The sequence below is a fragment of the Vanellus vanellus genome, assembly GCF_965231255.1.
Source record: "Vanellus vanellus genome assembly, chromosome: 2".
NCBI lineage: Eukaryota > Metazoa > Chordata > Aves > Charadriiformes > Charadriidae > Vanellus > Vanellus vanellus.
The window spans coordinates 112119754-112145326 of NC_138906.1; the positions used below are offsets into that span (position 1 = coordinate 112119754).

Below are 25573 nucleotides of genomic sequence, written 5' to 3' on the forward strand. Positions count from 1 at the left end.
TTTTGAGAGTTTAAAACAATGCTTATGCTTTCCACTGAACCGTGTAAAAAAAGTCAGGGGCTGACTGTCAGACCATCCATCTTGTTCCAGCTTTACCAGATGGAGACAGGATATTAACAGGTCAGCTTCAGTACTGCAATCCCTCCCCCTGCTCCCCAACTCCCCCCCAAAAACTAGCATTGCCTAAGTGCAGGCAGCTTGATCCCCTATCTACATCAAGGAATCCTCTAACCAAAAACAGAAATCAGGGAGAATCAACTGTTAACACTTAGATTTTATTTCTGTATTTACAATGTTTAAAATATATCAGTATCTAGCTATTCCTAATAAACACAAAAATAGAAAACTTCCCTTTTCAACAAAAGTGCAGAAACATAAATTAGAACATGATAACTTTAAAACATACAATGTTATTTCTCAGTGTTTTTACTATGAAAACAGATTTGTAAAACAAGCACCATAATTCATCTTACAGAAGACTTTCCATCAAAGCAGCATCACAGGGCAAAACAAGTAGGATGTTAGTATGGAAACATGGTAGCACATCTTTGAGCATAAAATATAAAACTGTTCTGACTATTTTTTTTCAATAGCTTTACCACATAGTCGAATATTAACTGAGCCATATTTGGTCGTCAGCACAACAAAGAGGCCTTCAAATTTTCCTTCTGCCTTTGGCTTGAACTGGACTGGCACATTGATGTAATGATGGGATCTGTAAAAAGGCAATTACGTGCGTATTTCATCGTTAATAAACAAGTGAATCCTACCAGATAGACAAATTCTTGTCTAGTTTTGATTTTCACCAAAATAATATATCGGATGTGCACTGGATCATCAAGTTTATTTTTATAGGTTTGATAATCTATTATTCTGGAGGAACTTTGATTGTAAAAGTAATTATTTCCTACTGATTATACAAAGTACTACAATACTTTATTGCTGTTAGTTTACCGAGGTAAGTTTGGTCTGCCTCTTTGCCATAATATTCACAGTGCATAAAGTATATTTAGAGCAAAGTTACTACACTTTTTCCATCCGGAAGTCACATGACAAGTACACTAAAATTTCCAATTCTTCTGAGAATTCCACCAATCTGAAGCTAGTAAAATAATTTCAATGACTTCTAATTGCCTCCACATTAAAAAACATTTTGCTGAGTCATTGCAAGTCAATATACCCATCCTCAAACAGTGTTTTAAAGACTTTACATTACACTTTTTTAGGTTATATAATTCCTCTACTATTCAGATTGCATAGAAAGATGCAACGGGTGGCTGTCTTAATTGTCAAAAGCCAAAAGAACGTTTTAAAAAATGCAAGCTATACGAGCAACAAGCTGGAAATGCTGAGTAGCAGCCTATTGGGTTCCACGGCATCCAACAGAAAGATCCAGAGCTAACAGACAAGTAACAGTAACAGCAATATATTGGAATAAGGAAAAATGAGCAGCATCACTTAGTAAGACAAAGAAAGCACAGCTTTGTTTTCTTTTTTTGTAGCTTCATTTTTCTCCCCTTAACAGAATGCAGTATTATCCAGTGTCCTCTAGCATATGATGATTTTCCCTGCTTTTTCTTATTTTCTTCCTACCTTTTCACATTCCTTTCCTCTACACTAATCCAACCTATCATAATCAGTCTGTGCTCTTCCCTCTCTCCTACATTTGGAAGCCATAATATTGGCCCTACGTATAAGTCTGGTCCCAGCCTCGTTTGTTTAGTATCATCCTTAGTGCGAAAATACTTACACTAGCAAATGTATTATGATTTTTTTTTTCTAGACAGATCCTGGTCAATTATGTAACTTCAGAGTACAAACTTTCAGAATAAAGAGTGGTATGCTACTGTATTTTATTTATATGTTAATACAAAAACAAAGTACTATTTATGTAGTACTGAACTACAACCAACAATACAGCAAAAGGAGTACAGCCAGATCAGGGTTTCATTTCTAATCCTTGATTGCTGAGTGTTGTATAACAGACCTGGCACGCTCTGTCTCTATCTATAATATATGGGATGAAGATATTTACTCAGCTTTATTTTAAAAAAATCCATTTTATAAATGAGCAACATCAGTGTAACTGTTTACTCTGTAACAGATGTATTATATTAGAAAAAACAAATTTTAGCAAGAATAGAGTCTGAGGCTGCATACAACCTGGCCACCTGAGAATTTTCAAAAATAAAAGTGAATTCAGTAGAAAGTCAGGAGGGATGTACAAGTCTATATCATCTCTAAATTAATACATGTATGCTTCCTTACATATCCTAACACTTACTCAAAAAGAACAATATAACCAAACTCAAACTTACACTATCAAAAAATTAACAGTACGTTATATGTCTCTCTTTTAAAGATATGGCAACATCTGGCTGTAAAATTTTGTTTTCCACAATATGTACTATACAGCCCCACCGATACTGAGGCAGAGCACAGTTTCTTAGCATATGACGGCTATATTCAATTCCATTTGACCTCTAAATTCAGGTGTCCATTTGGTTGGTGCTATACACATTATAGTTCTTTTCTAAAAGCAGAATCAGTCAGACATTTAGAGTTTGTTTTGTAGCAGTCAGTTGATTTCTCACAATTGGGATAAGGCTCAACACACTTGAATTGTCACGCTTCCTTATCCAAAGGGAAAGATGCTATTTTTATTTTCTTAAACTAACAAAATGGGAAAGTTCAGACTCCAGCTACAGTATGTCTGAAGCCTACTTCATAGAGAAGCTAATACTGTAGTCTTCTAAACACTATAGCAGCAATAGGCAAATTTAAAAGGAATAGTATGGGTAAGCTGCATCTAAGCCACAGTAACCAGATCTATCATCAATCAATAGTGACTCCTGACACCCAGAATGGTGGCTACTTGAAACAAAAATAGTCAAGCAAAACCCAGGTTTTTACCTTTTAATAATATCCAAAATATATACTACCCTGTAATCAACTTATTTCAGATGGCTTCTGAAGGCAATACAAGAGAAATGCCTTAGTTTTCAAACTTTTTTTAGTTAGGCATAAAGTGATAGTCCTTCCAGAAACAGAACTTAGCCAAAGGTTTTTAAGAAGTCAAGCAGTTTTTAACGTTTCATCCGTATGCTTACATCACTTAAGAGTCATCTTGTTAAAGGCACTCTCTCCAGTAAAAATTTCTACTCTGTCAACAAATAGAACTCCTCTTGTGAATGTGAATTTCAGAATGAATTCATTCCTACCTGTTCTTTGCAGGACTTGGCTAAATGGCACGTCTGTGGTTAAAAAACCAAAATATATGCTTTAAGATATTTGGTGAAGATTATTAAAATTCCTTTTTCTTTTCTTTTCTTTTTTTGCTACAGTTTTGGTTGCAAAATACGGTATTTGGATAAAGCCCATTACTATTCTCAGCTGAGCAAACTGTGGTAAAGGAACCAGCAGTGCTAAGTATTGGTACTTGTGATCACACAACCAATCGAACAAGAACTGGCAAGCAACTATACCAACTTCTGAAGGCCAAATACAAACTTGCAATTCCATTATTCAGATCAGAAACTTGATTACACAGGATTGCTTCCAAATTTGGCCCTCAAAGCGAAGAACATGCAACAGACCATGTTTACTACATGACACTTTTTTGATCCAAGAATATGTGTAGGTGGTACTTTCTATTTTCACACTTTTACTCACAGACTAATATTCCAAGTTCCTGCAAACAATTTTCTTATCCAATTACTTCTGAACATTACTTTGAAAGATCTCCAGTTAACCTAGTTTAGATGAAAACGGCTAACACCGGCTTTCTTGAAACTCTCCTTGACACTGTTCTTAAATAAAAGCCATTTAAACAAGTTCTTCTAACACTTTTTTAAAAGCATCTATCCAAGTAAAGTAATTCTTCTGTGCTTTATGCTCTTAAATGGGAGAGCTTCTTCAGAGAACTATGTTCACTTCAGGTAAATGAATTTTAAAAAAAGCTAGGAAAGGCCAATATTTACAACTAGGAAAAAAACCAGCCTAGTTTGACTAGAAAAAAAGGGTTTAGAATGTTATTAGAAAGCGCAGTATATTCAGTTGATAACCTTTAGAAATGACAGGCTGAGTTTTAAACACGTTAACTCTACTTTGGATAAAAGCAATAAGAGTTTATCACCTCTCACAAAATATACCAAAAAGCTTTTACAGCATTCCTCAAGAATATTTTTGAAATATCTAAATGTCTTCCAGAAGTTACCCTTTTTTTTTTTCCAGGGACAAACAAGTCATCCTGTCCTTTGCAGCTGTACAGCCTCAGACAGATCGAGCTAGTCATCTTTATTTGGATAGATTTTATCTTGGTCACTGCCTCCATAAAAAGCCGTTCTGTACCATCTGATGTGATATATTTAATAAAAGATGCCAGTTAAATAGAAATACTGGAACTCCAGTACCTCCTCCACTGGAAGTGGAGTTATAACACTTTGCACTGAAAAACAGCCTTAAGAATACCTTGAATACCTGTGGCTAACATCACCACAGCCCTGTATCTATAATAAATGCTAAATATCATTGGCAGACAAAACTAGGTTAGAAGCCAGAGAATATCTAGTTCCATTTCTGATTTTGCTCACAATTTCTGTTCTGTACACCCTTACTTTCCCTGTCTTAAAACAAGGACCTGTTTAAACACTGTGAGTGTATGCTGTATGACTTCTAATGAAATGGTTACTTTTCTGTCTTTCTGACAATCCCACTGTTACAGATGAGCACGTGAGATGCTACACTTCTTGAAGAGATGACTAACAGGACTGTCAAATACTTGTCGTCATGAACTCTAAAGATGACTGGGTTTATTTTGAGGGATTGTTATCACTAACTTGAAAATTCCCGTTATGTAGGTAAAATGCTGAAATATTTGGTATGACCAGGCAATTCCACCGGCTGCTCAAACCTTGTATTTGCAGAGAATCTTTGATGCAGCTTTACAGGTTTGTCAAATTAGAAGCATGATGAAGGCAATTTGCTTGGTCTGTTGTGCAGAAAGTATAAATGGAAGGAATGACTTGATTGTGCACAGCATGCCAAATGGTTAAATGAAGCATTAGGCTTAGCATTAAAAGCAGAAGCACTGTTAGAAACAATTTGCAGGGAAGAAATTGGCAGATGCAGAAATAACTGTGTGGGCTCATTCTGCTTCTAACCAAGATTACAGAGTACAGCTTAGCAAAAAAAAAAAAAAAAAAAAAAAAAAAAAACCACCACCCTACTCCAAAAAATCCTTTAACAAGACAGCCAGAATGTTGGATATTTATATCTACATTTTAGCACTGTACATAGAGAAGATATTTATCTTACTGAATTACTTTTTAAATTTTTTTGTTAGGACAGAATGTTAGCATATGCATTACTCACCTTAGAGAGTATTTTGAGTGCTTGATGTAGAAAGGCTCTCTGGGACTTACAAATTTCAGCTGCAATTTAATACAAAATGCTTAAAAGCGCACTATATCTAAGCCTATCATATTCAACTTATGATAAACCAGGTCACTTACAAATACAGCTTTACAGACCCATGGTTTAAAAATAAAGCATGCCCACACAGTAAGAAAAATTCACATCTCGGTATTTTAATGAAGTTTTAAATAAATCAGGATAATAACAAATCTATGCAAACTATCATGTATTATTTTATCAGTTGCAAATATATTACAAATACACTTAGCAATTCAGTCAGACAAAAGAAAAGAGGAAAAATTACAGGACAGCAAAATTCTTCAAATATTGACTTTTGAAACTAACAAATGAAAACTTATGCTCTTGCTATCTTCTGCCAAGAGTAAAAATAACAGTGCAATTGAAAGGACTTATGAGAATGTATTTAAAATAAAGTCTGTCAAACTTACCAACTGTGTTGTAAAGGAATTATTCCGCAAGTTGACCTTTAATGTGCATGATTCCCCAACTCTAGTTGGAGGAAAAGTGTACAGGTCTTCTGGTGCATATACTCCTCGAGTTATCTCATTTTGTCTGATTTGAAAGAGGGATTTAATATATTAAGAATTCCTACTTATATGGTCTGGATATATTGATTGCATACTTCAAGATAACAGGTGTATTTTCTGAGACTAAATCAGGAAAAAAATTGAAAGATCCTGAAGGCACCAACTCTCTCGCCTTAAATTTTATAGGCAACGCATTTTAGCCAGAAAGAATAATGAAAGCATCACTGTGGCATAAATATATGCACTTTTACTTTACACACCTTCACAATATGAATTTTTCCTCCACCCTCTTTACTAGAGAACTAGACACTTCTCAGAGATGCCGTGTTTAACCAAAACGTTTTACTCCCCTGCCATATTCACATCATGTCCTAGTAAAAAGACTGGAAATCAACTTAAGCCTGAAGAACAGCAAGGTTAAGACATGCAGTACAGTGGTCTTCTCAGAAGTAAGTTTACAGTTCTAAGGAATCTCCAAAAGGGGAGTATACAGAAAGTATACACAAGATCCTACTGCTGGTACTAGTTAATTTACAACAGCGAATCACGGTTCGGCAACTTAGAAACCCAACTGAATAGAAAAAACATGGGAGACTGAACAATACAAAGCCGTTAAGAGGTTTGGCAAGTCTGTTTTTTTGCAGCTAGTTACTCTGTAACATAGAATCAGGATAATTCACATCAGCAGAGGCTCAGGAGGTCTCTAGTTCAATCTCTTGCTCCAATTAGGGTCAGCTGTGAGGTCAGACCAGGCTGCTCAGTGTTTTGTCCTGTCAGATCCCAAAAACCCTCAAGGACAAAGACTGCACAGCCTGTTCCACCACGTAGCTTTCCTTATGGTAAAAAAGGTTTTCACTGTGAAGTTGGGTTTGTTGTTTTTTTCCCCTCTTTCACCCAGCTGCAGACTGTCTCATTTCAAGTTTTGTCCATACGTACCCTGCTTTAATTGTACGTGCTTCAGAGTGAACCTTCATTTCTGGTATAACTGGAAGCTCAGTTTTTGTGAGGGCACTTGCAGAAGGTTTCACAACTGAAGTTTCATTTTCTGTTTTAGTACCCTATTGGCAAAATAAAGAAGTCTTTGAACTTTGCATTCAAAAGTATTTAAGCATTCAAGTATGTAAGTCATTTCCCTTACCCAATCTAAGACATTTTATTTAAAGTATAATCTTTCAGGAACAGCAGAGTCTGGATCATTGAGGCAGAAGCGATGATTTAGGAGGAATACTTTAACAGGCTTCTGTGTCTTACAAATACTTTATTTGTTAGAAGCCAGTTCACAACAAAACAGCAGTGCAGGTGGAATCTCAAGAAGGCTACTACCAATGAAGACTTTACTAAAAGCCAAAACAAAAAACAATTCCTCTGCAGATATTCTGCCCATATGCTTCATGAACAGCAGTCAGCTAAACAACTGCTCAGAAGGAAGGCAGGCATAAGTCATCATTATAGTTTGAATTCTCACAACAGCAAAAAGCTTTGTATTAATTTTGTTTTACGAACAATACATCCTTCTCAAAGATCTCTCCAGAGAAATAGAATCTGATAACGCAGTACATGGTAATTGTTATGTTCAGAAATTAGGCCAAAATATTTACTATCATCAGTACCCCCATTCAAGTGTACTCTAATACAAGGAGACCAGATCACCTTAATGGAATACTTCACCAAATAGCCAAAATAGAATTCTGCATTGTTTAACAAATCTAGCCCAATGCTGTTTGGAGTCCCTTGGGTCACAACATCTTGAACAAAGTTAAAGAACCAAAAGGACATCCTACACTTACGGCCGTACAACATTATCTCAATTTTTGAAGTGGTGCTGATGTTTTAGACAAGCAGTTGATTCCTTACACAGGGAAGATAAGAAAATAGATTCATTTTCAGAAGAGCTGCTATGACAAACTTGTCTTTTAGACATTCATTTCTTCTATTGAAAGAGCTGCTAATCAGTCTGTCAGAAATAGCAGCAGCCAAAAAACCCCACTTAATTTTAAAGAATATTTTTCAGTTGCAAATAACCCATGAACCACAGTAGAACCCAATAGATAAAGACAATAAAGGATTGGTACACGTCTTGTTTCAAGAGTTTTTAATTTTCCATGTAGTGAAAAATGATGGGTGTCATGCCTCAGTGTTATCATTCAAATTTTAATTTATCAATAAGGCAAGTTTACTGCATGAGAATAAGACACATTATGGAAAACAATCAGAAGTTGCCCCAGTCTTTATAAGGGCACCTTGAAGCACTGCATGCTTTGCCATAGCCTGTACTGACTTTTCCTGTTTTAAATGAAAGCAGTACGTTAACACTGCCCAAATGGTTACAACTGAATGCTATTCTTCCAAAGTAACCACAGGAACATAGAAATTTGTTTAGCTTTAAAACTGGAATTATTTTGCTCAGAGTTTAAAAAGATTTTTCCTCCTCTTACTTCTAGGATACCCAAAGAAGATGAAGCTTTGTACTGCTGATAATAATATTGAAATTAGAATTCTTAGTTAGCACTATATTTTGTGTTAAGTATTCAGAAATTCATCTCAGTTTGCTGCAAAATGATACATGAAAAAGTTACATGGTTACACAGCTAAAGTACATAAACCATGTAAATTAAAAAGTGGTATGCACCTAACATTTGTAATATCTTCAAACAACAGCAGGGATTCTTTATGCAGTCCTCAACTTTCTACGTGCTAAAGGAGCAATCAGAACTTAGGTACTGCCTCGGTCTTCTGGCAGGTTCTTGCTAGTTCCCTGTTTCACCCAGAAGGGACCAATAACTAGATAGAAATACCGGTCCAAGGCTTTTGTGCACGATGATACTCATTCTTAGTTCAATGATCTTAGAACAATACCTTATAGCAGCCTAAGAATGTTTCCTGGGAAAAGAAAAAACTATGTTTGAATGGCCAGCACTGAGAGGTTGGGGCTGCAAAGCACACGTAGAATCCCCCCTTTCTTTGTCTCTGGGATCAGTTTTGGAGACATGATCTTCTGAGCTCCTGACTATGATTTCCAGGGGTGAGGACTGCAATGCATGCAGAGCATAATCGAAGTCACAGTTAATTGGTTTTTCAGGAAAAGATGAAAGTGGTAAGTGCCACTGGTTTTCCTAAGTTCACCTTGTTCTTTTATTTCTTTTCTGAGCACTTCCAAATTTTTCATTGTGGTGCTATAAATAAATACCACTCAGTCACTCTGAATGACAGTCAGTCATTCTCCCACTTCATTCTATCAAAAGTCACATTAACCAGAGCCATAGCCCTCTGCTTGGGCAAACCCAGCAGGATCAAAGACCTTACCAAAGTTGTAGTAACACAGTCTAGATTCATAATCTATTATGTCCTAGGGATCAAAATCGATTTGTCTTCTCAACTAAAAGTGGATCTGATTAAAAAGCTGCAATCTAAGTAAAGGTTCTGTGTTGACCCCGCTTCCAAACAGATGTATGGTTCCTTACCTAGTTGATAAACAGAGTATTTCCATTTCCACTCTTTTTCAAAATGATTGTGACATATTTCAAGTATTTTCTACAAATTTTTTCCCATAAGCACAAAGAGATGCTGGAAAGATTTAATTGTTAACAGCTTTGAAAAGAATCAAGAAGAACAAATCTGACACGATAGTTCAAAAACATTAATATCAAGTTGTGTAGCTCAAAGATTTACACAACTCTGACAACTAGTGACGTTTTAAGAAAAGAATTCTTCAAAACTCCAGGGTTCTGATAAAGAATTAATCTTCTCTCAATTTCAGCTAGCTTTAAATAGACAAATGACAGAGACTTTTTCCTCATTTTAAGGAGTTATGTTCAAAGAATTAGATAGAAGCTGAATAAAAAACCCTCCCGAACCAAACATTATACAGGTCTCATTCTTCCTGCCAAAATTAGAAGTCATTTAACATATACTTATTTAACAAGTCCCCTTTTCAACACAGGTAACTACTGGGAAGAACAAGGACCCTAAAAAATAAAAGGTAAGGTACCCCGACAAGAAGGGTAAGGTTCCTGCTACCAAAACAGGCTTGGTACTCTAAAGAAACATCCCAAATCTTTATCTGGGCTTCTTAGAAAAATCAAGTCAAATTTTCTGGAGAGGACAGCAAAGCATATATAGCAATCATACAATGCTGAACGTACAAAGCTCTTCACATTCAGCTCAGTTAAGTAACCATTAGAATTAATTCTTCCTAATAGTCATAGATTCTCTGTCCTATGTAGACTCCTCTTGTATGGATGGTGAAGTAGGGATTAAAAGCAAGGTAAGGAGAGAGAGCACAGAAAAATCGGTTCTAACTCCTAAACCCCTCCCTTCCAAGCCTCACCATAAAGTCCAAGCTGAGGAACAAGAAGCAGAGCAAAGGAGAGCTCAAGTCCAATCGTACCCATGTACGAGTCTCAAAAATCACCCCACCTATGTTTTTACTCTGATAAAACACTCAAAACACCTTCTATCAGAGACACATCCATATCTCCAATATGGATATTTGAAAATTCCAGGATTGCATTGAGTTATATATTCTAACAAAGGTCAGTTACTTTGCTATTTATTTACAAAAACAAAATCAATACACTTAGTGTCTGATACAAATAAATCTGCATCTACAGAAACAATTCCCACAGAAGGCAAGTTTGTCTCCACTTTCTCTGAACAAAATAAAATTTTACATCTTAAATGGCAAAAAAAATGGCATTATCACATAAGCAACATGAAAAAAATATTTTTGTAACATGGGGAAAACAGCACAGTTTAGTCCAACAAAAATACCAGCAGGATTTTTTTTATTTTTTTCAGAATACGCCAGTGGATATGAGAAAGAGTACTGTATAGTAAAAATAGAATGTTATAAAAAAAATTGTGCTCAGGACAGCGTTTATAGCATTTATATACTTACCACTCCAGAAAGCTGAAATCTTAATTTGTGTTTCCAACTAGGTTTTTCAACTGGGTGACACTCAAGGTCCCAGAACTGGGAGTAGTCCCCTTTATCTCTAGGTAAAAAGATTACAGCAACCTACCAAAACAAGAGAAAAATTTTGCAGAAGTTTCTTAGAATAATACAGTCTTCACAATTTTACCTACACAAAGTTACAGTTAAGCCAGAACAAAATTTACACACTACAGAACATACATTCCACACACAGGTCATCTTGCAGAAAACAACACAGCTCAGCCTCCTTTGTCCACAAGAGAAAGTTCTGAGGAAATAGGTTGTACAAGCGATCTCAAACAAAATTTGAGTTCAGCTAATCTGCTTTAAGCAAAGTAAGCAAGTGCTTGCACAATTATTTCTATTAGTAAAATGGAAGAGAATGGTACCAGGAGGGGAAATACACACAGCTGAAAGACAGTAATACCTTCCTTCATCTGACAGCTAAGCTGTGAATAACTGTACTCCTCCAGCTTCGAGTCTGTAAGCACACTGTGCTACAATTACTAGAAGGCCTGAAATTTAAACCAACTTGCAGGCTATGCGTTTCATCATACTTAAAGGTCACCTATGTAACAAAGGTTCGTCTCTGTATAGTGCTGTACCACATTAATTCAAGAGTAAACTTCCACTGTTTTCAGAGTTGAGGTTGGGGGAAGAAAAAGAAGGGGAGCAGCAGATTAGAATAGATCACTACAGCTCTATCTCATTAGCCAAATATTATCATACCCACTGCAAAAAAACAGCAAATCATGATAGCACTGTACCTTATCAGCTCCAGCCAACAGCCTGTCATGTCAATAATGTAAACATTATTCAAACAGGCCTGAAGTAGAATTGCTAATGCAAAGACAATTGTTTAAATTCAAATAATGGTTCTCAATATCACAAAATAACGATGAAACTGGACAGGAGTTTCTTACGTCTTGTAAATAGATTACAAATTGCACCATCGTAGAAATAATGTAGTTAAAGAATGTCATAATAATCCATAATAATCAAAAGATAGGTATTCATGAAGATGAACAGACAGAATTGAAGTAGCATTGAGAGCGAAGGTGAGGGACAAAAGCCCCACAGAAATCCATTCAGTACGTCCTTGGATGTGCTTTATAATTGTGGTTATGAAACCCTCTACTGGCCAGGAGATAAAATTGTAACTCAAATGAAATCAACTTTAGGAACAGACAACTGTGCTTGAACAAATATGACCAGACTGCTTCTGAGGAAGGGAAGCTGGTTCTCACACCAGTTTCATAAGAACCCAGTATTATTTGCGATTTTCTTGAGGATTTTTACAAAATATTTTAAAACCATTTTCTGTTCTAGAATAATTTCTTTTTAAAAAAACCAAAACCCAAAACCACCAACATGTCAAAGTAAAAATACAGATTGCTTGAATTCTTAGATTCAATTCAGCTGACATTACAACAGCTGTGGTAAGCAGATACTGAATACCCGATACACCCCAGAATCCAATTTTGGAAGGCCGACTTCTTATCCTTATTGGATAAAGTACCACCATCTTCAAAAACTCAATTGTTATTTCAGAGAATTTCTCATATAAGATCCTATTTTACAATTGAGATACACTAATATGCTTGAAAGATTTATAAATGTCAGTTTACCTTCTCTTCTCCATGAGCTTCAAGAGTACCAGAAACACGGGAACATCTGAAAGCGGAGTAAGTTACCCTATAAACACAACCAGTTCCATCCACATCCTGCAAATAAAGTTACAAGTCAGACTCAGAAAGGAAAGTTAAAAAACCAACCAAACAAAAAAAACCCCAAACCACAATACACCCACCCACACGCCACCCTTGCAAAGGACCGAAGAAAATACAGCCAATGAAGTTGCTTTCAAGTGAACAAATAATATTCACACCCCAAAAAACAAATTAATAAAGATTAAAACTACTACAACATTTATGCAGTCACCATGAGTACTGACTTCCAGTTTAGAGGTGGTACACCGGCGAGAACACGACATAATCAGTCTTCTGGGCTACAGCTAAGAGTGCTACATACCAATTTTTCATTGTTTCAAGACAGACCATAATAATTCTAGCATAAAATCAAAGTGACCATCACAGCATTTCAGACTATCAAAAAAATAGGGAATCATTTACAAATATCAATGGTACAGCTACAGTAGTTGCACAGGCAACAGCAGTGTAATTCAAATATCCTTGACCTAACTTAAATTACCTACAGAGATACCATATACAGCATAATTCCAGAAGCACAAGTCTCAAAACAAGGCAAATCTAGCATTCTGGAGCCAAACAGGACACACATCTTTCATATATGCTTAATTGCTTAATGCAATCTGCATGATGATACTGGATAAGCACGAGCAAACTCTGTAAACCAGTAAGTGAACCAGAAATTGTCCCACAGAGCACTGATTCACAGTCAGGGAGCACATTAGAGATTAAAAAAAAAAAAAAGTAAAACATTTCACGAATAGGAACAGACGCAAAAAGAAATTTTGCAATTGAGTTCATGCTCAAATATATATTCTTTCTTGAGAGGATGGAAGAAGAAAGACAGAGCAGCAGGAAGACAAAAGATAAAAACCCTCTAAGATTTGCATAAAACTCCCAATGCAAGCATTCACTCACTTTAACATAGGGTGGTGCAAAAGATGACAAATGCCACTTCACATTTTCATCCCCTTTATTCTCCATTTCCAGGTAATTCTCTAGAAGAGAAATATCAGGCTAATACATTAAATGTCTTTGCTCAAGTATCTTTAGCAGAAAGCGTTTAAATAGAAACTATGTTTGAAGACACAGAAGTTTAATGGAAACGGTTTTCGTGATGCCAGCTCCAAGAGCAGACTCAAACAAAGCACACTGTCATAAAATTCTTGAAATCTTGTACAAAAGAAATTTGAAAATTAAGTCTTCTAGTGAAGAATCATATTGAAGATGCTTACAAGAGACAGAGTGAGACCTAAATCTCATCCCCAATAACCCTTAAAACAATAACAGACAATCCTCTAGAAGAAACCTGAAGCACATCAAAGAATGGTATGTGAACGTATTACTGGTAGTAGGAAATCAGCTTCTTATAAATCCAGAATATGACTAATAGTAGAGAGATCTTAGTGACTGCCAACAGTTTATCTCATTCAGATTTTTGGTAGATACCTTCATATACCAGTATACAATAAAACACCAAAAACACCCTTCACAAGACACCCAACTGTCTCCAAAGATATTATTTGACTGTTCAGGGAAAAAACACTGACACTATTCTAGTTTGGGACCAATCAAATGAAGTTGTATCAAATAAAACCTGTTCTCATCTTAGTATGGATTTGTTACTCAGCATACGTATATATATATATATGAGCTGGTCCAGAGGAGGGCCACAAAGATGATCAGAGGGCTGGAGCAGCTCTCCCATGAGGATAGGCTGGGAGAGTTGGGGCGGTTCATCCTGGAAGAGAGAATAGTCCAGGGAGACCTTATAGCAAGCCTTCCAGTACCTTAAGGGGGCCTACAAGAAGGCTGGAGAGGGACTTTTTACAAGGGCATGTAGTGACAGGTCGAGGAGGAATGGCTTCAAACTGGAAGAGGGTGGATTTAGAATAAGTATCAGGGAAATTTTTCACTCTGAGGGTGGTGAGGAACTGGAACAGGTTGCCCAGAGAACTTGTGGCTGTCCCATCCCTAGAGGTGTTCAAGGCCAGGCTGGATGGGGCTTTGAGAAATCTGGTCTGGTGGGAGGTGTCCCCGCCCATGGCAGGGGGGTTGGAACTAGATGATCTTTAAGGTCCCTTCCAACCCAAACCATTCTATGATTCTATGATATATATATATATATGTGAATATATATTTCATATATATATATATATGTGTGAAACCTCAATAAAAAGCTTATACTTGACTTGCAGAAAGGATAATAACTACTGATATTATCAGAAAATCCCAACTTTGACAGTATCAATAAGCATTTCACACCTTGAAATGTGCCTCTTGCCAAGAATCAAGAGGACATTTGTAATATCACCTCAGTCTAGAGTAGCTCTTCAGGAAGTTTAGCTACATAAATACTATATGGGACATTCATAAAAATAGGAAAGGAAAGGATTATTATATTATACTTTTTCTTAAGCGTAGTAAAAAAATAGATATAATTGATAAATTAAGCCTTGAAAGTTCTAAAGTCTGTTAAATAAAAATGTAGTGTCAATGAATCATTACAAAAAAACCCCTGTCCTCATTACATAGAAAAGAAAACTAAGCACTACCAAAACATCTGGTATCTAGATAACAGAATGACAGTTTCATAAAGTAATTTGGATAATTTTAAGCATTACTGGAATTAAAAGCACAAACTGAGGATTTGAGACTCCATTATCAATAGTGTTCTCAATTATTAAGTACAAGACAAGGATAGCCAGACTCACAGCTGATATTCCTATTGTCTTAAGGAAGAACATTTATTTTTCTGCTACATGCAGATAGATTTTCTCACATCTTAGGGACACACGTACAGATGAGGAGAATGGGTCTACTGCAGAAGTACATTGACCCAAACCAGCTTCAACAAAACACAGTAACCTCATAGTGCCCTCTTTGCCCAGACACAGTATGGTTGCATTCATCATTGTTGCTTTAAAAATTGGAAACTTACCTGTCTGTACGCAAACCTATCTGCGGGAAAAAGTGTGTCTGTATTGCGTAAGGGAGGGGGAAAAGGAAGAAAAAAAAAAAAAAAAAAAAAAAAAAAAAAAAAAAAGGAAAGGACTTCTGAAAAGAGTTCCATCATAAGGAGTAACATTTCAAACTTTCAAACTAAAAACAGAAAGGAACTTCTCAATGACACTTATCAGACTAAGAGAACAAAAACTAAGTCAAAGCATTCAAGTCCCCAAACATGCAATACCATAAACAAACTCGGAACACAAGATACTACAGATGTTGCATTTACAAAGTAAGCAATATTACCTGAGCTGTGGCCAGGTCTTGTTTTAGGAAAAACAAGGATTCTGTTCTTTATTTCCATTCTTGTTAGAGGGAGCACTGAGAGAGGTTTTGCTACGTGAACAGTAAGACTTTCAGACTGTGGAGTAAACATATCACATCTTCTGGATGGAAAGTCTGCTCCAGGCACACTCTGTGTGACTGCCTCTCGAATTTGCACTTTAATAAACTTTTGCACAGTTTGGAGAAAAAGAAAGATTTAAATAGTGAACATTGATATATTAACAAGTCAAACTATTTAGCTTTATGTCATTGTGCTCTAAGAGCTCATGTTCAGTTTTACATTCCAACAGTCTCATATGTTCAATCACCAGGTGTTTTACTTCAGTTCACTAAGATTTTAGAACAAGTTTAATTTAGGAGAACAGGAAAATGTACTGAAAAACTGCTCTCTAGACGTCTAATTCAATAGGAATAATAATTTAAACTAGTTAAATTTAATTGACAGCTCCTACAATATTCTCTGCTCACAGGGAACGGGACTGCCTCACACAGAACGAGCTCTGTGTTCACTTCTGCTACATAATTAGCACTTCTAAGCTTCAGTTAATGCTAGTAAAATCTTAGCATACTTTTTGCTTAATTGGATAGGTAGGCAAAGAAATGGCAAAAGCATTATCAACTACTAGATCTCTCACAATTTGATTGGTTTTGCTACATTCTCTACTTTTGTCCTATTACGTTTCTTCTTTTAAATAATTTTCTCATATTGTAGAACATAATATAGTTGAATACGTGCACAATCTCCATTTCCTTCTCAACTCACTCAACATCTTCCCCGTTTGAGGTTTTAAGGCAGTTTCCAATTCTGTATCAAACTTCACCTTCCTCCATCAAGAAGGAAAGTAGAAATGCTGTTCTGTCCTTTCAGTGCCTTTTATTTCTCTCTCCATGCATTGTTACAATTAACCCAAAATACATATTCGCTGTAAAAATTTAAAAAAACAAAAAAAAACAAAAAAAACAAACAGGTGTCTATTTCTTTGGGGGAGATTACCAAGGAGTCTTTCTGCTTTTACACTGATGAAAGAAGAAACTGTTGGCTTCATAAATTTTATTTATATGCCTTAATTTAATCAGGGAAAAGTCTTGGAGTAAAATGCATCAAGAGCAAGAACATGTTCTAGACATTCTTTATCACAGACTTGTTGGCCAGAAGGTTAAGTTTACCTTAAGGGAGCTCAAAAGGAGCTATGGTGACTTGTCCAATAACCTCCTTTAACTTCTTTTATTTTAAAATATTATATAGACTACTTTTATATATGCATGTGGACATACATATATTTAGATTTTAGAAAATGATGCATAAGGCAGTGGTGGGTGTACAGATGCAACTTTGTTGGCAATTCAGCCTAAGTGTTCACATCACAGTATTTCTTCAGAGATGAATGAACTAAGAATCTCAGTTTGCAAAACAGCATCTTAACTACATTTATTTATTATTTTTTAAGAGACCTTTACAAATTAGAATAATGGAACTGCTGTCTCATACCTAAGAGGTTTGAGCAACATTACTAGACCTTATCCAGCCAAGTAAAATAAACAGTTGCAATCTCAGCTCTCAAATAAGCCACGTACCTTTTGCCCATTATCAGAAAGGATATAGATTATGCCACTCCAAGGAATTAATGAAGGCTTTGTGGCAAGTGATGGATTAGGACTCACCAAGATTAGCATACTGCTCCTAATAAAAGAAAAAATAATGGCATGATACTCATATTAGAATGAGTATCTACAACAGATCTCACTTGTCCCCCCCAAAAAAGGATGCACTTTTAAGATAGCAGGTAAGTGAAGATAATCTAGAGATAGCAAAATTTAAAGGTATTCAGATATCCAATATATTATCAAGCTTTAGTAACCAGAAACTTAACACTAACACACTTATAAACTCATCGTTGGTTGTTGTGTAAGGGGTCATAAGGAAAGAGTAAATCTTATCTATTGTTAACATAACGAGCCAGTCAGGCCATGTAAAGCAGATGTATAACTACATGTTTCAGAAAAACAAGCTTCAATACTAGTCAAGAAGGGAATTGTATTGTTCAAATAAATTGCATTTTAAGTACCTTTTAAACTAATTCTAGTTTTAGAGAAGCAGCCTGCTTTCTTTCCTCCCATGCAGAACTGATCTTGGAAAAAAGAAAAGCCTTTCAATGTCATCAATGCTTTCTATAGTTATTTAGAATAGATGACACTGTAGAGTCTAAACTGACTTGAAGCAGTTATGGCATCACAACATAATTTCACCAGTGAGAACATCAATTCCAATTTACAATGTTCCATATCCTATACTAGAGGCATTTCAATAATGGAGGGGAGAAAGTCAGCACTGAAGTATTTTAAAAACGAGTACAAAAATCACTGAAATAAAGGTCATTGGTTGTATGTTAGCAAAAGCACTCAAGCTACACCTGGAGAATTAGCTTAATATGTCATTAGCACAGCACTTTCCATTTGAAAAGTTTAGATTAGGAACAAAATCAGTCACCATAGAAAAGTCAGTTCCACAATATGACCACCTCTACAAACTTCAACGAACAGATGCTAATGGCCTTAAAATATTAAATGGGATACTGACATTTCCTTAAATAATTGTGGGTTTGTTTGGTTTTTTTTGAATCTCAGCAGTTTTCAGAATCTTTTCACTCATTGTTCTCTCTCTCATGAACAAGCTGCATACGTGAGTATATGATTTACAAAGTACACATGCTATCTGTTACCACAAATCATTCCACTGTCTTTGCTCCTACCAGCTTGTCTTTGACATTTACTGCAAACTTCTCATGGAAATCCAACTTCCATGGGGTCACAAGCCATGTGTCTCTCAGAACAGTCATATTCAACCTAAAGACACTAACTCTCAGTACTTTTATTGCCATGGAAAGGGAGCAGAGCCTTTGAAAGAAACACTTTCCACAGGCAGCTCTATCAGCCTTTGGAGATTCCGACAGTCCCTGCTCCAAAAAGTGCAATTCCTTTCACAGCACTCTCCAATACTCCCAACGCTGAGGCACAGCAACGTGCCAGAGGCTAGTTTCAGTTTGCCTCCACAAGAAAATCTCTTGGAATGCTATCAAATTCAGTAGAGACTCAGGACTTTATTATTCCACATTCAGGCAGTTAGAGGTTGACTTTAGCTCTTTCCATGGAACTTAAGGGGTTTAGTCAAGGTGAAACAGGGGGTGGCCTGCTTGCTTTAGCATGGTAGAGTCAGTCACAGAATCACAGAACGGTCAGGGTTGGAAGGGACCTCTGGAGATCATGTAGTCCAACCCCCCTGCTTGAGGAGGGTCACCTACAGCAAGTTGCACAGGACGGCATCCAGGTGGGTTTTGAATGTCTCCAGAGTGGGAGACTCCACAGCCTCTCTGGGCAGCCTGTTCCAGTGACCTTAGGACATTCTCTCACCATCACTGAGAGGCAAAGTCAGTCCTCGATCTTGGGACCTCCTCTCACCATCACTGAGAAATCAGACCTTCTTCTTTCCTGGCTTAAATCAGCTCAAGAATTTCATTGACTCCAGCCATCGCAGTGTGTAGTATAAAAGATTCTAGCTGGCTCCTGTCCTGACAGGATGACTGCTCTTCGCACTGCAGGGAGATGGTCACAAAGAGTAGAAAACCAGGCAAAGCGCAGCTTGCTGTGCTAAAGTCAGCTGTTACCATGGGTCTGTTTCCTACTTGCAGGCTTCTGTTCTTTATCCAGACTACTAACGTGGACCCAACACGTGAAGTTTCAGCTCATTCTTTTCCAGGGAAGGGAACACATTTTAAAATTATGCAGTGCAGGAAAATTGTTTGCATAAGGCCTTTTTAAGAAATCATTCCACAGACAGCCCTGAGTCGAGGGCACGAGACATTCAAGATGTCCGTACTTTCACAGCTATTGGAAAGTTATTCATCATTATGTCTTTTTGAAACTGTTGTTCTCAGCACTGATTGAATCTGCAAGGAGGGGCAGATATCCTGGCCCTTCCACAGAATCCTCTTTATATTGTTCTCACTAGTGATGAAAGTTCTCCAGCAATACATCCAAGCACTTACATCTACATGAATATGGAATTAAGTGTTTGAATGTATCTCATCTTGCATAGTGATGCAGGATTGAAAAGAAAGTATCTGCTTTGGGCAAACATCTACAAAGTTAAAGCACCTACTGAAATAAAATTCAGAAAGCAAAACCTATTTTTTGTGGAACATGAGACTTTTATTTTTTTTTTTTTTGAGATGAGAATAATTTAGTAACAGGGTCTAAAAAGCCTTTCTGAACTGACCTTAAAAAAAAAAAAAAACATAGATTCAGAAGCGATAAGTCAGATCTTTCAAGCATTTTATTGTGAAAGACTTTGCTGACACCCATGAGGAGTCTCATACACACATGAAATGATGTTATGACTACTGTTCCAAAATACTGCTAGTTAAGGACACAGGTGACCTGACACTGGTTTGCCATTCTTTTTATACCTACAGGTATTGGGAAGCCAAATTTAAGTGGTAAAAACCAGTTTTGTCAGAATACAAAACAACCCCTCACAATCAAGTTCTGATGAATATCAGTACAATTGCAAAAGAAGATGCTAAGTGCCCTGAAGAGAGGCATTCCATAAGGGCTGGGGTTTTTTTGTTTGTTTTTTCTTGGGGGGGGAAGTCCTTTTTCTTTTTAAACACACAGGTCATTTTGAAACAAAAAAACATTGTGAAAGGAGATTTTTTAAAACTTCAGTTTTGTTGACCATCCAACTCCTAGAAAATTATGCAAGAATAATAGTATTTCCAGGCACAGAAAGCTCCTGGCCTCCAGGTAGCTTTGTAGATGGCAGAAGAATATTCACCCTATACAAAACTTAAAAAGGGTATGGTTCTAAAATACAAAAGCTAAATTTGCATGTTAACTGACAAAAAGACTATACCCTGGAACGAACTAAAATAGTTCGTTCCAGGATGTTGTCTAAACAAACTAAAATAAATTCCTAAAAGCTAACTAAAACTAAAATTCCTAAATTAACTAAATTCTTAAACTAACTAAAAATAAATTCCTCCAAGACCTCACCACACTTTCACACATAAAGGAAACCTATGAAAAGAAACTTACTCGGGTTCAATAACTCCATGTTGTGGGGTTATAGTAAGGCAGTGAGCTGGCCATGAAAGCTCAAATGTCAACGTCCTATTAGAATTGTTGACAATTTGTACTTGTTCAGTATCTGCTGTTCCACCTGTAATATAAAAAAAGCTATAAAAAGCTAACGTACAAAAATTCACAGAAGTATCCAAGATTCAGAGACGTACCAATTATGATAAAGCTTTTTCTGCCCTATTTTTACCTTTACAATGCCTTAAAATATTTATGGTATGCAGTGTATATTACATATATACATACACACAGAGCACACTACCTTTGACAACCAAATCTGTGTTCAAACCAAGTTTATTGTTTGGATATAACACTACTGCAGCAAGATTATTGGCCAAGCCACATTTATAAACACAAAATAATTACAAACATATAGTATGCAGTACAGTTATTTTAATACTAGGATGGTTGTTTTATTCACTTCGAAGAATACTTACTAATAGAAGGAGATGTCAAAGTCAAATACTCAGGTTCAACAGCCCAAGCCTCTTGAGCCTCTGATTTATTCTGAACCAGATCATCAGTTTTTACAGGTAACGAAGGACCCTGAGGTCCTTTAACAGGAAGAACATCCAAAGTTGCATTGATATGTCTGACAAAATTCTCAAATCTGAAAACAAGATTGCATTAAGCAAAAGTAGTAATAAAAATCACTTATGAATAATTATAAAAGCCTGCTCTTGGTATTTCTCAAAATTTATTACTTAAAATACAGTTCTTTAGATGCACCTTCAACTTAATTCAATTCTCCATCATTAAGAAAAAATTAAGTAGCTATATCATGACACAGCTTTTTCATACAATGTTTAGAAGTGGAAGGTATCATTTAGACTAGAAGGTACTAAAGTAAACAATTCTCTTCCAGTGATAAAAAAATAAAATGCTTTCTCTATACATATTTTATTCAGATTAAAAAGGTACAAAAGAGAAAAATAAGCATATGCAAACTCTGCTTCACAGAATCACAGAACAATGGAGGTCAGGAAGGACCTCTGGATATCACCTAGTCCAACATGCCATCTCAAAGCAGGGTCAGCTACAGGCAGGTTGCTCAGGGCATTGTCCAGTCGGGTTTTGAATTTCTCCACAGATGGAGACTTTACAACCTCTCTGGGCAACCTGTTCCACTGTCTGACCGCCCTCACCAGAAAAAAAATAATTTTTTCCCCCTCACATTTAAATTGAGTTTCTTGCATTTCAGTTTGTGTCTATTGCCTCTTGTCCTGTCAACTGGAGACCACTGGGAAGACTCTGGCTTCCTCTTCTTTACTCCCCTGTCAGGTATTTGTACACATTGATAAGATTCCCTCTCTGCCATCACCCGGCTGAAGCTTTCTCTGCTCGAGACTAAACCTAGTTCTCAGTCTCTCCTTGCAAGACAGGTGCTTCAATCCCTTCATCTTCATGGCCTAGAATTTCACATCTTTGCTTGCAAAAGACATGGCAGATAAGCTCATATTGTAGAATTATTGTAATGGAGCTCAGATAAGCTCTCCTGGGGCCTACAAGAGAGCTGGGGAAGGACTTTTTACTAGGGCATGTAGCGATAGGATGAGGGGGAATGGCTTTAAACTAGAAGAGGGCAGGTTCAGATTGAACATTAGGAAGTTTTTCACTTTAAGGATGGTAAGACACTGGAACAGGTTGCCCAGAGAGGTTGGGGTTGAGGCCCCATGCCTGGAAGTGTTCAAGGCCAGGCTGGACGTGGCCTTGGGCAACCTGGTCTAGTGAGAGGTGTCCCTGCCTATGGCAGGGGGGTTGGAACTCTATGATCTTCAAGGTCCTTTCCAACCTAAACCATTCTATGATTCTATGATATATGAAAGCTAGGAAGCTGTCATCACAACTGTTTAAACAGACTATATAGAGAAAAACAGTGAGAAGAGCCACCTAGATATTCATTGGAGCTGCTCGGTATAGAGAGAGCACTTTCACTTGTAAAGCAAATCAATATTCATCACTGGCATTAAAATGTCATGATTTTAAAGGCAAGGAGATGCACTTCAGTTAGGCGTTATTTGACAGTTATCCTTATTGTTACATTACCTGTCCGGTTCCAAATGACGTTCAGGAGACTGCTGAAATTCAGCGTGATCAAGAGTGGGATATCCAACCACAGAAAGGATAATCTTTCGCATATTTGCGTAGAAGAGATGGATACCATTTGTCCCCCGTGGGATATCACATACTAAAAAGCGAGAGTAACAGAGCAATTCTAATAAGAACAAATCTATAATTGTCAGAAATTACACAGAGATTTGGGATATAGGCCTACTTAATCTGTTGGCTAGGATATGCTAGATAATTCAAAAAATTACTTACTACAAGTTCAGTTATCAGGCATAAATCAATATTAACATGAGATGTAACATATACACCACCTAAATATAATGAAAAAGTTAAAATTGCTATGTAAGACAGATATTTTCCACCTTTATGCAAATGGTATATACTAATCTGATTCTATGCCAAATTAAAGTTAAGTTTTAGGGTTTTTATCCTGACAAAGATGACTAATACTTTCATAAGGCTTCACATAGAGAAGTCTTGAGATAAGGTATTTTTCAATTACTCAGTCTATTCAATCTAACACTTCATTATTTAATTAATTATACCTGTAGATATCCAATAGGCCAGAAATGTCAGAGTATGATTTAAAAATAATGAAACATTTCATCAAAATGTTTAATAATCAAGTAAAAGTTTTCTGCCTTGCTTTGACCCATTTCATGTTGAACAGACAGAATGAAGCAAATACTTCTCACATAGGATACATTGATCCAACCATTATTTTCTTTGCTGTGTAGTAGATACAATACAATAATTTAAATATTAAATTTATTTAATAAATAATTTTATTATTACATTATTAATATTTGCATGTAGCTTCTACAACAGATGTAGAAACATTTTTAGTTAGAATTTACATACATCCAGAAACTTATTAACAAAACTAAGTCTTGCAAAAGGATATCTAGCAGAATGTGTTTTTTGGACAAAAATTTATTCTGTCATATACATAACAAAATTCAGTATGGAAATATGTTTTTCCTTTAGGATGACCATTATTTCTGCTTTTAGTTTCTTTTATTCCCACCCAACAATTGAATTTCATTCAGTTCAGGAAATTACAATTTTCAAATATCCCATTAAAATATTTAACTCTTACAGCCTACCTCATTTTCACCACCTTAAAATATCAAAGTGGCTAGTTCATGATATCATTAAGATAAATTTGAATTCCAAGGCCACAGTGCACACAATTCCAGACCCAAAAGTGACAGACCCAAAACACTGCACTGTCAGGCTGTTTGCGTGCGATCTTCCCAATCACAACAGAAACAAATTGTACACAAAAGCTTAGGTCCTATAAAATATAGGGAAGTACAACATACGATACCTAGAAATGCACAAGAGGATCTTGCAAAGAATACTTAAGCAGCATTCCTTCCCTCCTCTTTAACACTACACGTATGGGGACAAGATGCTAATGTGTACTGCAAACTAAATTCATTTGGATGACCCAAGTACAGAATTCACAAAACGTTTCCAACGTCTTCAGAACAAAAAGTTGCTAGATGTTAAATATCAACAACCACTGTCTCTGTTCAACGCATAATTGAAGCATACTTTAGCAACTAGAAATATATTACATCAGTATGCAAAAGATGTTTGATTAATGCAGTAAACCACATTAGTGTTAGACAGTAGCTAAACCTGATAGCCTGATAGAGGTGATGCTACCACCAGTCCAACCAGTAGTAAAGCTGAGCATGTGTTCCCAGCAATCATGTACACATGGTACAACATGGATCCCTCCAGCTGCTGGCCCTGGACCATACCACACTGATATATCAAGTGAGTAGATTGGTGAAAAACTGGCACATTTCAAATTTCAAACACTGTTGTTTCAAACACTAACATTTGTATGTAATATCTTAATAGGTACGACAAATATTATGGATTAAGGCAATGAGGAATGGAGACCAAACCAGTCTAGGGATCCAACTTTACATTAAAAGCAATCCTTATAGCCAATACATTCTATTCTTTAAGCATTTTCAGCATCACCTCTTTAACAGTCTTTCATTTAAAAGGCCAAGAAGTAAGAAAAGCATTTAGGTGTTGAAAAAATAACTTACTTTTCACCTAAAAGATAGCATCTCACAGAAAAGAAAAAAAATCAGATTTCTTAATTCTAGCTACTACTATTAATTCCTGCACAGTATTTGACTTACAAGAACATGTAACAAAAAAAGCCTGTGGATATGCCCACTGAAAAGTCAGTGAACCCTAATCTGTGTAAAATAAGATTGCACTATTCACACTGGACACCACTGGGTGACAAGAAGGTAAGGAAGGGCTTGAAGTTTGTATCATTGTTAAAATGAGTAAGAATAACCTAGTTTACTTTTTTTTAAGAGCTACTCTTCCAGCACCCCTCCTTGAAGGCACATTTACAGTGTTATCCAAGTCTGTCTCCTAGATTTTTTTATAACAATGGTCTTCACCTCGAAAGTATTGAGCACAGAAAGTACTAC

The 25573-nt window shown here is 36.3% G+C and overlaps 1 protein-coding gene across 1 annotated transcript in view; it reads right to left on the minus strand.

The window, feature by feature from the left end:
- Window positions 1-277: 277 nt before the first annotated feature.
- The window catches only part of CEP192 (centrosomal protein 192), a gene marked incomplete at its 5' end in the record, with an annotated part of 76244 nt that continues 50948 nt past the window's right edge, over window positions 278-25573 (minus strand). The window contains 12 exons of the mRNA XM_082499212.1: window positions 278-715; window positions 5374-5432; window positions 5865-5988; window positions 6900-7021; window positions 10861-10980; window positions 12525-12620; window positions 13524-13603; window positions 15861-16065; window positions 17475-17580; window positions 20991-21114; window positions 21470-21642; window positions 23079-23220. Of these exons, the coding sequence (XP_082355338.1) occupies window positions 577-715; window positions 5374-5432; window positions 5865-5988; window positions 6900-7021; window positions 10861-10980; window positions 12525-12620; window positions 13524-13603; window positions 15861-16065; window positions 17475-17580; window positions 20991-21114; window positions 21470-21642; window positions 23079-23220 (1490 nt within the window). The 3' untranslated portion in view covers window positions 278-576. The remainder of the gene's footprint in view (window positions 716-5373; window positions 5433-5864; window positions 5989-6899; window positions 7022-10860; window positions 10981-12524; window positions 12621-13523; window positions 13604-15860; window positions 16066-17474; window positions 17581-20990; window positions 21115-21469; window positions 21643-23078; window positions 23221-25573) is intronic.